Below are 13,453 nucleotides of genomic sequence, written 5' to 3' on the forward strand. Positions count from 1 at the left end.
ATACATACAATTATTAATAATAATATTATGGAATTTGCTCCAAATAATAATAAAGAATAAGAAGAATAACAAAGATTCATTCACTAGTTTACATTTCTTTGGTCTTTACTGTCAACTCTTCACAAAAACAAATAATAAAATAAAAAGATTTTCAAATTAAGGCAAACATCTAAATAAAAACTTCACAATTGCCACAAATGTACAAATGCTTAAACTGTCATTTACAAACAATCTTAAATATAAAAATAAATCATAATACAAAACAGTGAAATTTTTTTTTCAAGTCAAATAGAAAAGTGATTTGTCGATTTAAGAATATTTAACAGCATACATTTTTTTAACTGGAAAAAAACAAACAAACAAACAAACAAAGGTTACAACATTCTGTTTTGGCAGTAAATAGAGTGCACAGGCTGTACGAAATATTGATCTGTTTATGTGTAAACTAACATGTTTTATGCATTTAGAGTATTAAAAAAAACCCCACAAAGACATTTCAGACAAACACACAGAATTCTACCGTAAAGAAGTGTGTTAAATAATTTTCAAACAAAAAACTACCTGGAATATGGCACATAATAAATGCTTTTGGTCTTACTGCATATAGTTTTACTGCAAACCTGGACCGTGTTGCTTTTTATTTGACCACTTTTAGAAAGCAGGTCATTTTGGAACCTGGATACCCGGAATAATATTCACTTGACACCCTCAGAATTTGAGTGTGCTAGACCCTTGGCAAAACCAGCTACTGTTTGCTCTTCGGTCAGCAGGCAATTTAGTTAGAAACATTTGTTTTTCTGTCCGACTACAAACCAGTCATACATTTATTACACTTACTTAAGCTAGCAGGCTGACGCTCCTGTAGGTGTTGTAGTAGGTGATTCCACCTCGATCACTCTGACTGGAGCGCATTATTGTTGGTTAATTCTACTTTCATGTCCTACTCACGAAAGACTAATTTTTTTTTTTACATTACTATAAATGTTGTACAATGTTTCTAACAAACAGTTCTAAAATAAAACAATCGAGGTAAGACATGATAAGTTAACATTATACACTATATGGACAAAAGAATTTGGACACCTTTATTTTCTAGCAAGACATGCTTCTTCCACAAACTGTTAGCACAACGTTAAAAGCACACAATTTCATAGGATGTTTCTGAATGTGTGGCAGCATTCAATTTTCCCTTTACTTAAACTAGGAGGCCCAAACCTGTTTCAGAATGACAATGGGCCTGTGTACAAAACCAACTTTTTGAAGACATGCTCTACATGGGTTGGAGTGGAAGATCTTCTGGTATAAAGCTCTAACGTCCTACTAAACAACTATGGGATGAATTGAAACGCTGACTGCACCCCAGGCTCCCTCACCTTACCTACATCAATACCTGACTTTGTGGCTGAAGGAGCACAAATCACCACAAGTACATTCCAAAAATCTAGTAGAACATCATCAGAAAAGTGATGGTGATTCTAACAGCAAATGGGTACTAGATGTGGAATGGGATGTTTAAAAAACACATACCAATCTTTACCAATGTTTAGGTGTCCACAAAGTTCTGTCAATTTATTGTATGGAAATGGAATTGAAAGCTTTCCAATAATAACGATAGAAACCATATATATATAATAACTAATAACTATTGGACAATTTGTGAAAGAAAAATGTAAGAACTAATGCAGGACATCTTGTGATTCATAGAATATTAGTTTAATATATATATATATATATATATATATATATATATATATATATATATATATATATATATATATATATATATATATATATATATATTTCTGTCCGCATTTTCTACTTTATTTTAAAGGCAAATGCTGATCTCGCTGTTTTTAACCCAGAAACCCAGAAAAAAAAGTGTGAACTGCACACTTTTGCATTATCTAAAACAAAAAATGGACTCATAACTAACCTCTTTTCAAACATAGATGTAACTTTTAAAACTCTGAATAGGGCCCGGTATGTGCAAACGCAGAACTCACATCATCTATCAAGGACTGCGTTGACGCAAATTTTTTTATCCTTACACACCCACGCACACTCGTACAGTAACACAGCTCCCATCAGCTGAGGTGTGAATGCACACTCTCCACAGTCAACGCACATTTATTTATTTAGGATGTGCATTTGTGTGTAATATACAAATATATCGAACTATACAAATCAAACAGACACTCTAATGAATCTTTTTTACCAATTCTGACTTTAAATCTCCAGTTCATATCTCATAACTGCCTTCTAGATGACTGCCTCCTTGGCCTAGTGTATATTTTGACACTTTATTTACAGATAACAGTCTACATACCCTTTCATATGCCACACTTGCTAACCTGTTTGGGATGAAAAAAACAATAAACATATGGAGTGTGTGACTAGGGGGGCAGCGGTAGCTCAGTGGTTGAGGCGCTGGGTTACTGATCGAAAGCTGCCACTCTTGGGCCCTTGAGCAAGGCCCTTTACCCTCTGTGCTCTAGAGGCACCGTACCATGTCTGACCCTGTGCTCGGACCCCAACTTCCAAACAAGCTGGGATATGCGAAGAAAGAATTTTACTGTGCTGTAATGTATATGTGACAAATAAAGGCTATTCAATTCTATTCTAGAGAGTGTGCATCTTTAAATGTATGGATCTAGTCAGGCAGTTTGCATAATGCGAATATAAAATTAAATATTTTGGAATCTTGAATGGTCATCGTGTCTCTCATTGGGCTAAATAATACTGTGTGGATATGTCACCTCAAAAATGCACTGTGTGTGTGTGTGTGTGTGTGTGTGTGTGGACTCATTGCGGTGTGTCATTCCAGTTTGTAATCCAGTGCTTCTTTTTATTGCCATTCTCAATTAGGGTGCGCTGCTCTCGACACATCCTCACTCCATGGTATTTGGCCATTGTCCGGAAATAAAGCGCCCGCCTGAAGAACCCGCACACACACACACACACACACACACACACACACACACACACACACACAAAAGCGAGAAAGAGTGTTAAGTGCTTTATGTCTCGAGCAGTGCAGGCTTTTAAACTTTAGAACCCAACTGGAGTTCCTGCAGCAGGTTGCTACATGATTTGGCCTTATTTATTTAAAACTTTTTTCGTTATAAAGCTGAACAGTGAAAGTTTTCAGCGGTTTTCAGATGTTGTTCAACATGAGAAGGAGAGAATTTAGATAATATTTGTAGTTGCAGGAATATTTGGTCAATCCTGCTCACTGTCTGCTTGTGCACATTAGCACCTAAATCACCTCAAAGCACATTGCAAAAACTGTTTTCATGACGAATCCAAAGTAGGATGATATATTAATAGTAACAAGCCATTCATGATCTCTGTATCCAAAGGCATCCAATACAATTGTGTGCCTCCGGCAGGTCATACTTTTGTCCATATATTTGTAATGTATGTGTATATATACATACAAACACATACATAATACATATATCATATCTAGCATATACCTACACAATACAACCATGCCCATTGCTCCTTGGGAAGCACAGCATCATATTCATCAATTAATGTGCAGTGCAAGATCATTATTTATTCAGAGCCAGTGTTCTGATAAATTGTCCTGCCTCTACTTATGTCCTACGGAAGATTCCTGGCATCCGCAAACTTTCCTTCGGCAGTCCATAAATCCATTTATAGATTTAGATGCTGAAGGCTCTTTCTTATAAGGTCATGGTAATTAAGTGTACTGTAGCACAAAATATATAATGATGTATTGTTTCACAAATTTCTGACATGACCAAGTGGCAAAACGCATGCTGATTTTAAAAACAGAAGGCATTACTGTATGTTCACAAAAAAATGTCTTCATTTTCGATGTGTACAAAACAAGTCCATAAATTATTTTATTTGATATGTTTTAGTTATAAGTTGAAATTATTTTTTTAGCTAATACACACAGTACTGTGCAAAAGTTTTAAGCAGTTCTGTCTCTGTACCTCCCCCAGCCACACTGCTTGTTCGGTTTCAGTTAATGACTGTGTTTCAACCTACATATGAACTTGATGATCATTAGCACCTGCTTGGTACAATTAGTTAATCATGAACCTGGTGCTACAAAATCCCTGACTTAGTGTAAGTGTACAAAGTGTGCAATTGTAAGAATTGAAACCAACGGGCGGTCACACCAATTGTTAATTGATAATAAGCAATTTTTAACACTTTTGTTTTTGAAAGCATTCTTACTTTATAGCATTTTTCACCACAGCCTAAAAATACTATATATTAAAATACTATATATTTTATCAAATATATCATTTGCTATCACTCGATATCTCATGATTTATCAACAGATAAGGGTTTGTTGAAAACAAAGAACAAAAAATTTACCTGGGTATAAACAAACAAATAAATATTTTTTGGCCAATTTAAAAGGACATCATTAAATGGATTCCTGTTATTTATTAACACATTTGCGTGCATCGAATGTATTCATTCAATGTTTGTTTATTTATTTGTTTGTTCGCACTTACAGTGATATTAAATCCACTTTATCTGAAGATGAAAGAATGGAAACTTCCAGAACTAAACCCAGTAAAAACTATAGATGTTGGTGTCACTGTTCAGCTTCACAATGTGTTCTAAGGAAGTTCTAGTTGCTTCCATGTATTCATTTCCATGCTGATTACTTATTGCAAGATGACTGCAGTAAAGGGGTTCTAAACGTGCAAATGCTACATTTAGAACTGAGATAAATAGGAGCACTTATTAGGCAGAAAGTAGAGGAAGCAGTGGCTGATTAAGAGGTAGATAAAAAAGAGAGTGGGTGTCCTGGTACAGCTTGAAAATAAAACAAAGACAGATTGAAAGAGAGTGATGTAACGTAATTCAATGTCTGAATCATCTTTCTCTGAAAGCATGGGTTGTTCTGATCAGTTTAATCATCGTTCTGAATGAACACGCTGCCTTATAAACAACAGTATCCACAGTAACATACAGTTACAGTTGCATACCAAATGAGACATGGCTCAGACGCATGCAGTTCGCTCGTACATCTGCTGTGTAAGGGTGTATTGGAATCGAGTGATTCTTTGCCTCCATGTTGTTCACTGATATTGTATACCTATCCATGGATTATCCATTTCATACAAAAATGTGGGTGGAGGAGTGGTGTGATGCTTATTATGGTAAATTATGATGTCACAACAGCCATGAATGAAGTTATATAGCAAAACACAAAATTATACAGAAGTATACATACACTAAAGAGTATTCCGATCTTGAGAGAGTTTGTTATTTCAGAGGTGTGCCTCAGTAATATATGATTCTGACCCTCGCCTGATGCCTATTCAGCGTGAGCAAGAAGCATTATTACGCACAACACTTATGTCTGTCGAGTGCTTAGATTATTAATCAAACCATGGGCATGCATTCTTTACACGATAACACTGAATTGATAAAACCACTGTCAATATTTTATTAAACACAGTTTTTATATTTTTTTATTAGGGGTGTAACTGTACCGGACATTTTCGGTGCAGGGTTTTGGTTTTGCAATCCTTTTTAAGTGCAGAACATAATTTCCCCAGGAACACATTAAGTGGCGGACCGCAAGTTTGTTTAATCTCCGCCAGCGTTTTTTTTTTATTATTATAAAACTTGAAAAAAAAAAAGAAACTAGAGTTAGCGCAGTGTCACTGTGGATACTCACACAGTACTGGTGTAAGCCGCTAACCCAAAAGTGGCTAGAGGTTAACGCTAGAGCTACGGATTCTTTGACGTTTTATACCCAGCTTCAAGAATTTCTCCTACAAGGAGAAAATCCTGACAATTCCACATATCGAGGGAGTGAATGAATAAAAAATGGAAGGAATGAAGACATTTGTTAACGTATGCTGAAATAATCAGAACAGTTAAGTAGATCATCTCTTTAGACAATTAAATATTAAATGTAAAACACACACACTTACATACACATCTCTATTAACCAAATAGGGTCTAACAAATGTAAACTATTTAATAAAAAGTTTCCATTTATTTAATTGTATTTATTCTATTTAATTTGTGGCAATTGAATCAATATAATAAAAAGTGTAATGTATTATCTGTTTTATTTTTATTTTATAAATTATTTAACCAAGCAGGCATTTTTATTTAAAACTGTTTTAAAATTGTTAACTGTTCAAATGTTGGTGATCACAAACGTTAATAATAATAAACTGTGTTTAACGACAAGCAGTTTTATGTTTTGCATTTCTTCCCCCGAACTGTAATGAAATTGAACCTTAAAAACCGAGGTACGTAACAAACCGTGAATTGTCCCAACCTGACTCTGCATACAAGTAACTTTTCCTGCTTTACAAATGCACCGAGGTGTAACAGCTGTGCTGTGCATAAAGAGAGAGGGAAAGAGCATGTGTGGAATAAAGGATGGCATCTGTTCATGACTGTGGACGTGCCCAAAGGGTAGTAACTATTACATTCGACGGTCCAGTAATATGGTGGTTTGACTCAGTAGCCAGTTGTTATGGTAACTAGGAAAATATGCACCACCTGCAAACTTTTTTTTCACTACTGAGAATAGCAGCATGGCCATTTGGGATGCAAATGCTGTGTTGTAATATAGTATTGCTGAAACACATCAAAGGAAATTTAGTGGGACACCCCTCTAATCAATAGAGGAGAGGTACCTCCTAGAGTAAGAAAGAGTGTGAGATCTGAAAGAAAGCATCAGTTTAGAGAAGTACGCTTCGTTCTAGAGAAGGAGGTCTCGTTTGGTATATTTTACCCAGTAATACAGTAATCTAGTCTGCATGATCATCATTCCTCCTCTGTTAGTCTGTCTTTCTCAGACGGCTGTGTCCTCATCTCAGCCTTCTGTGACTTCGCTTCATAAAGCTCTCTAGTGCTCGCTCTCCGGAAAAACCCGCACTGAGGAAAGAAAGGGGTTAAATGAAGTCAACAACAAAAAACACAAACACATACATCTCCTCAAACTCATCATGATCATAAATACTTAAGCGTTTCATCTGGAAAAGAACTACAAAACAGTAAGGAAGCCAACAGTGACACTGAAGATGGATTCTTCTTGACTGTGCTGCTTTATATGATATATGTGGGAATATATGAAGAGACATAACCGAATAGAAATATGTCATTCACAGTGAACAGATAATATATTATAAACTGTTACAGATAAAAACATTTTAGAACGCTTGTCATTTGTATACATTAGGACTGAGATCCAATGGAAAATGAGCCAGCAGGTTTGCAGAGGTTTAATTAGGGCTACTAATTCCTAATAACCAATAACCATAGAACCGAATAAATATGTTGGGAAATATAGCAAACAGGTAAAAAAAACAAACATAATTCATTAAGCTACATTAATAAACAAAGCCTAAATATGACTTGATATAGCTAAGATTCCTATATGTTTTTTTTTCCCTCGATGTTTTCCAATGTTTCCATAGTCACAGTTTAACATTTATAATACATTCTTTTTTTAGTTAAGACATGTCCTTCGAGTTTAAATCCAAACACATGCCCAGATACAGATACAGATATGTGGAGCAAAAAATACAGCTATAAATAGTGTGTTATATCCCTGGTGTACTTTCGACTCGGGATATTTCTCCCTCTGCACCCATACACAAACAAAAATCAACAGCATGAAGGAAATGTTCCCTGATGTCAGCTGATCCAGGGCACCTCTGCTAAAGCAATAAAACTGCTAGTTTCCAGAAAAGTACCCACTCTGGAGCAGTAACTCGAACCAGCCCTGATTACTTTGTTGAAACTGTCTCTAAAGTTCTTGAATTCCTAAAAAAAAACCCTTCTGTGACAGAAATGCCAAACATCAAATATTAAATTATAAACATTCATATTTTCTGGTTAGCCTGCATACCTTCCACAGAAGCAGAACGATGAAGGCGAGCAGAAGAACTCCGGCTAGCGCGGAGACTATAATGATCCACAGGGGCACTTTATCCACAACCTTATCACTCAGCACCGGAGTCACCTCCACAGAGAACTGCACATGCAATTGTAAAGAGGGATTTAGGTTACAAAAATGCTCATATTAACATTCACATGTCGCTTGAGTGAGTTTTAATAGGACTCACAGTCACGTGACTGGTTTGATTGCCCAGACGGATGCTTGCTCGGTCTGTCTTCAGTTTAAGTGTTGCCTCTCCAATGATGAAAATCTGCGAGGCTTTGTTGTAATCCTGCACACACATACAAACAGGGATTGAAATGAATCATCAGTTAGTGATGTATTATGTATAATAAACCTTCATTATTAGTACAATAAAATATACTATAATATAAATCAGCATATTTTACAGCAGCATAGAGCCTAATAAGTATTTCAGTACATTACAAAGTATATTTATAACAAATCACAGTGTATTTTAATAATAAAATTGCACTATTATGAGACTTCATTTAAAGTAGAGTATTGTACGGTGTATAAAAGAGGATTAGAGTTTATAATCACATTCTGTACACTATTTAAATACAGAGTATAGTATATAAAACCTATTCTTTTTTATAAAATTGTATTCTCTAATGTAATTGTATAATAATTGCAATCTCTAATGCTAGTCATATAGATAGTCATAATACACACACACACATACACAGAACTTTGTGGACACCTGACCAGATTGTTATATGGGATGTTTTTCAACATTTAGTCCCCATTTGTGATAATAGTAACCTCCATCCTTTGTCTATGTTTTAATAGATTTTAAAGTGTGCTTGAAGAGATTTCTGCTTCATCAGCCACAGTGGTGTTTGTAAAGTCAGGTACTGATGCAGGTGAGGAGGACTGGGGTGCAGTCAGTGTTCCTGTTTATCCCAAATGTGTTCAGTAGGGTTGAGGCCAGAGCTCTCTAGCAGTCCACTAAAGATCTTCAATTTAATTCAATTCAGATTTATTTGTAAAGCACTTTTAACAATGAACATTGTACCAAAGCAGCTCCACATAGATAAAAAGGTTATTAATTCAAGTTTATAAGCTTAGTTTTCCACTCCAACTTATGTAAAGCATATCTTCATGGAGCTGGCCTTGGGTACTGGGGCATTGTAATGTTGAAATGGCTTCCTAGTGTCTCCTAGTTCAAGTGAAGACAAACATGCAATCTTATACAAAGACATCCTACACAATTGTGTGCCTCCAATTTTGTGGTAATAGTTTGAAGAAGAACCACATATAACTCGAAACATCAGGCAACCCAATTCTTTTATCGTATAGTGTTGTTATTTATATAAAGTTTGTAATCTTGCGTACCAGTGTAAATTTATTCATTACTAGAGACTCAAAACACTTTTGTACGTTGCTCTGGATAAGGGCGTCTGCTAAATGCCGCAAATGTAAATCTAAATGTAATGTAAATGTCCATTAAAAAAAATATAAACCTGTAATATATTTGAAAGTAGTACAACCATGGTATTACAGAAGAAAGTAGATTCATAATGTAGATATTATTGTACATAATAGAGTATTTAATTGTATAATTAAGTCCTAAATAATATATGTTGTAGGTGGTGGAGGCACCTCTAGACAGTCTGCTAGATTATAATCAAGAGTGTGTGTATGTGTGTGTGGTTATTAGAGGGCAAAGACCTCCAACATAGTGGCATTCCATAGCCTCGCCTGCACCGTCACCGCCGCCATGTCCGTAGCGTTGTTCAAGAAGCAGCTGAAGGACGTACATTTCGCAGTACCTGATGTACAATTCTGAAGGGAAAATAAAATAAAAACCCATATCAGCATCAGCCTTACGTTATTCAAAGACACATCACCATTCCATCTGCATCACTTGTACATACTCTCATAGCTCACATCTTATCACACATTATTATCTTTTTGGGTATTTGTCATGATTGGTGTGCCGTTAATGCACAAAACGACATAAGCACTCATAATGTTGCCTAGTAACCACCCAATATAGGTGTTAGCTTATTTTGTGTTTGTGTGTATGTGTGTGTTTTCTGACCAGATGGTCAATTTTTCTGCGGGCGCTCTTCAGGTTGACAGCAGACAGAGCTTCTAAGGGAGCGACAGACTGTTCATCTCTCTTTCTCCGACTGCTCTTTCTATCTTTCGCCACCTAGCACACAATCACAACAAACAACATTAGATTATGCTCAGTATTATAAAAACAAGCAAGTAAGATACATTAATTGATCAATTAATGCTATTAATGCAATTAATATAAACTATTATAGACTTTCCGGTTAATTTTACTTCAAGTTTGATGAAGTAGTTTTGGGGTAAAAGGTCAAAGACTGTATTACAACAAAAATACATGTTAATATTAATTGGGAGAAAATACCGCAAGAGGTTCACAGCTCTTGGTCTTGCTGTGCACGAATCTGAGATAAAATTCCTATCATGAAGCAACGAATTATATTGTGTTGCGATAATTCATTCTGGCAAATGGGACAAATGTGTAATAGAGTTCCTGCACACAGTGTTCAGTAGGCACAAACCGAAAAAAAAAAATGCATAGTAATGCAAACAACGAATGCATGCAGGGCAGAACTCGACCAATTCTCATTAATCATTTGGGCAAACAAAAGGCAATCAAATTATTGAAGCATCTACAAACCAGGAATGCACACAAAGCAAAGACAACAGTCTTTTAGCACGACGCATTCTTCATTTTTATTAACATGACAGCACATCTGTATGCCTATCATTACAAAGATGTGAGAAAGAAACAAAAACCTCATAGGGACAAAATGCAAAACATCAACAGTAATTGAACAGAGAACTCTGATCCCAGAGGGTTTAAGTAAATAAAATTTTTATTGCACATATCAACATGACTGTCAGAGTTACAGAGTACTATGTAAAAGAAGCAAATGACTTGCTTTAAACAAAAGCTGTCTTTTAGCTAGAGTAGATAAGCTTTCTCTATGACTGTGCCTGATCCAGAACACTACCTGAATTGCCAATGTGGATGTTTAGCTCTTCTCATTGTAATGAATAATAAACAGCACATAAAACTACTGAATGAAATCCCTAGTGCCAGCCAGCCAGCCACCTACTATATTGCCAGCCTAGCTAGATAAAATATAAAGTTTTTAACAAAATTCAGCAAAAAAAGAAAAGAAAAAGCCATCTGAATCAATCCAGATCACTCCTGATTGGCTGGCAGTTTGTGCCTGTCACTACATATATGTAATATTAAAATATATCTCAGTTTGCCAAATTTGCTACCAGAAAATCTAGCAATGGTCATTCCAAAAAAACAAACAATAAATGAAATGAGCTGGATTAAACGAAGCATAAAAAAAGAGATAATTGATGGCATTTAACATCGTCAGCTACAAGGTGGAATTCAAACTGACCAGGATTTCAGTGGGGAAATTTGTTCATGTGAATGGAAACGCTTATGGTTGTAAAATAAAGCATCTCTTTCAGATATTTTATAGTCCATGTCTCACCTCGTAATTCCTTGGATTGACTATTTCACCTGGTGGCACACACGTGGACATTGAAGTTCCAGTCATTATAATTTTCTCAATGTACAGAAGCCACTTTCCGTTTGCCACCTCCATTGGCCAGTTAAAGTCGATGTAAAATACGCTATGGCTCCGGACTGGTATATCTCGCACCTGCACACAAAACCAGATATTATACTTCCAAACTTCTTTTCCATACCAAACAGAGAATCCCATGTGTGGATAAATATTACACTATATGCACCAATGTTTGTGGACACCTGAGAATAATATTGGTATGTGTTTTCTGTATGTTCTATTCTACATTTAGTCCCCATTTACTGTTATAATAACCTCCTTTTTTTTTAAATGTGCCAATAGATTTTGGATTGTACTTATGTTAATTCACCTACAAGGGCATGAGTAAATCAGGCACTGATGAGGGTGAGGTATGAAGGTCTGGGGAGCAGTCATTCATTTGAATTTGAATTCATCCCAAATGTGTACAAGAGGGGAGGTCTAAAGCAGGCCACTTGGGATGTTTCACTCCAACGCATGTAAAGCATACCTTCATGGAGCCTGCTTTGTGCGCACAAGCATCATCATGCTGGAACAGGTTTGGATCTCCTAGTTCAAGTAAAGGGAGAATTTGATGCTACGGCATCCTTAGACATCTGTATAACTGTGCCTTCACATATTGTATTGTGGGAAAAGTCAGTCCCAATACTTTTTCCACATAGTGTACATATAATCTATTAAAACACAGAGCAGGAGGTGTTCTTAATCAACAAATAGAGTATCCCAAATATTTCATGCCAATCTGTCTATCCTGATCTTGAAGGGGTATGAATTGTACAACTGTGCATAGAAGATTTATCAATAGCAGGAATTCTTAAATATTTTGTCAGAGATCCCTTAATAAATGTAAAATTAATCATGTAGGACCCCACTTTATATCAATATATTAAGATTGTGAGGCTTGTGCTATTGAACTATTTACTGTGGACCACATTTTTACAAAGTTTGAAAGCATGCAAAATTCACAGAAAGTGCTACAAGGCTTACAATCCAGATAAGAAAAGGGTCCTTACATCAACTATCATACCTACAATGATGTAAAAGTTAAACACCATTTTCTTTTACAACTAATACATGAAGCTTAACAGCTAACAAGCAGGAAAAAATACACGCATAGGATGCATTACTAAATTTGGATGTCAGATAATGATAAATGAAAGGCAGCTTTCAGACTGACCTCGGGCTACTACGAATAACGGGTGGCACCCTATGGTCTGCTCGACGCCCCCGCTCTGATCCAAGTGCTCGCAAATGAGGTCCTCGGAGATACGCTTAACCGTAGGCCATTGTTTATATGCATAATATTTTGATTTATTCATCTAGCCTTGCAGATTTGATTCCATTTGCAGATGTTTTTCTATGGTCATGAATGGATTAAATCTACAAAATCCATAATCAGTGTCTATGTTACATAGATTTTGCGTAACTGTGAAAGATCTTTTATTAGCTTTATTAAAATGAATTGTCTTAGCACAAGCATAGCCAGATAACCAGAAGGGATGCAGTTTTAATTTCCCCAAACAACTGACATTTTGAACAACGTGAATGATGTATTAAGCTGTAGCAGGAGAGGTATAAATGAGTTGGCAAAGCTACATTCCTCTACTTTTCGAAAAAAAAAAGACATCATGTAAGGTCTCACTTTTTGAAAAGATCAGATAACGAACAGATTATTACCAAGTATAACAGCACCCCCAATGGTTAAAAGAAAAAAAAATCATTAAATGGTATAAAGAATCAAGGCTGAAACTGATTTCTTTCCAGGCACCCAGATTTCTTTCAAGCTGGGAAAATATTTCCAGTTTGAATATACAATGACTGAAAACAAGGTTAATTGACTTTGGCTGATGAGATTATTCATATATTCGGATAAAGAAAAAGACAAGATCATTTGGTCAGATTACACTACAAATGACACAAAAGGACAAATGTTTAGCATTAATTGTTCGAA

The 13,453-nt window shown here is 35.7% G+C and overlaps 1 protein-coding gene across 3 annotated transcripts in view; it reads right to left on the reverse strand.

Annotated features, from left to right (window-relative positions):
- Positions 1-87: 87 nt before the first annotated feature.
- itga3a (integrin, alpha 3a) overlaps positions 88-13,453 on the reverse strand; it is a 43,139-nt gene continuing 29,773 nt past the window's right edge. For 2 of the 3 annotated variants that reach the window (XM_046866110.1, XM_046866112.1), the window contains 6 exons: positions 11,428-11,598; positions 9,972-10,085; positions 9,599-9,712; positions 8,091-8,195; positions 7,874-7,999; positions 88-2,946 (listed from right to left, as the gene is read on the reverse strand). In XM_046866110.1, coding sequence (XP_046722066.1) covers positions 2,803-2,946; positions 7,874-7,999; positions 8,091-8,195; positions 9,599-9,712; positions 9,972-10,085; positions 11,428-11,598 — 774 coding nt within the window. In that variant the 3' untranslated portion in view covers positions 88-2,802. Of the gene's footprint in view, positions 2,947-6,754; positions 6,898-7,873; positions 8,000-8,090; positions 8,196-9,598; positions 9,713-9,971; positions 10,086-11,427; positions 11,599-13,453 lie in introns of all 3 variants that reach the window. The other variant, XM_046866111.1, reaches the window with a different exon arrangement.

This window comes from Silurus meridionalis, chromosome 14 (assembly GCF_014805685.1).
Source record: "Silurus meridionalis isolate SWU-2019-XX chromosome 14, ASM1480568v1, whole genome shotgun sequence".
Classification (NCBI taxonomy): Eukaryota; Metazoa; Chordata; class Actinopteri; order Siluriformes; family Siluridae; genus Silurus; species Silurus meridionalis.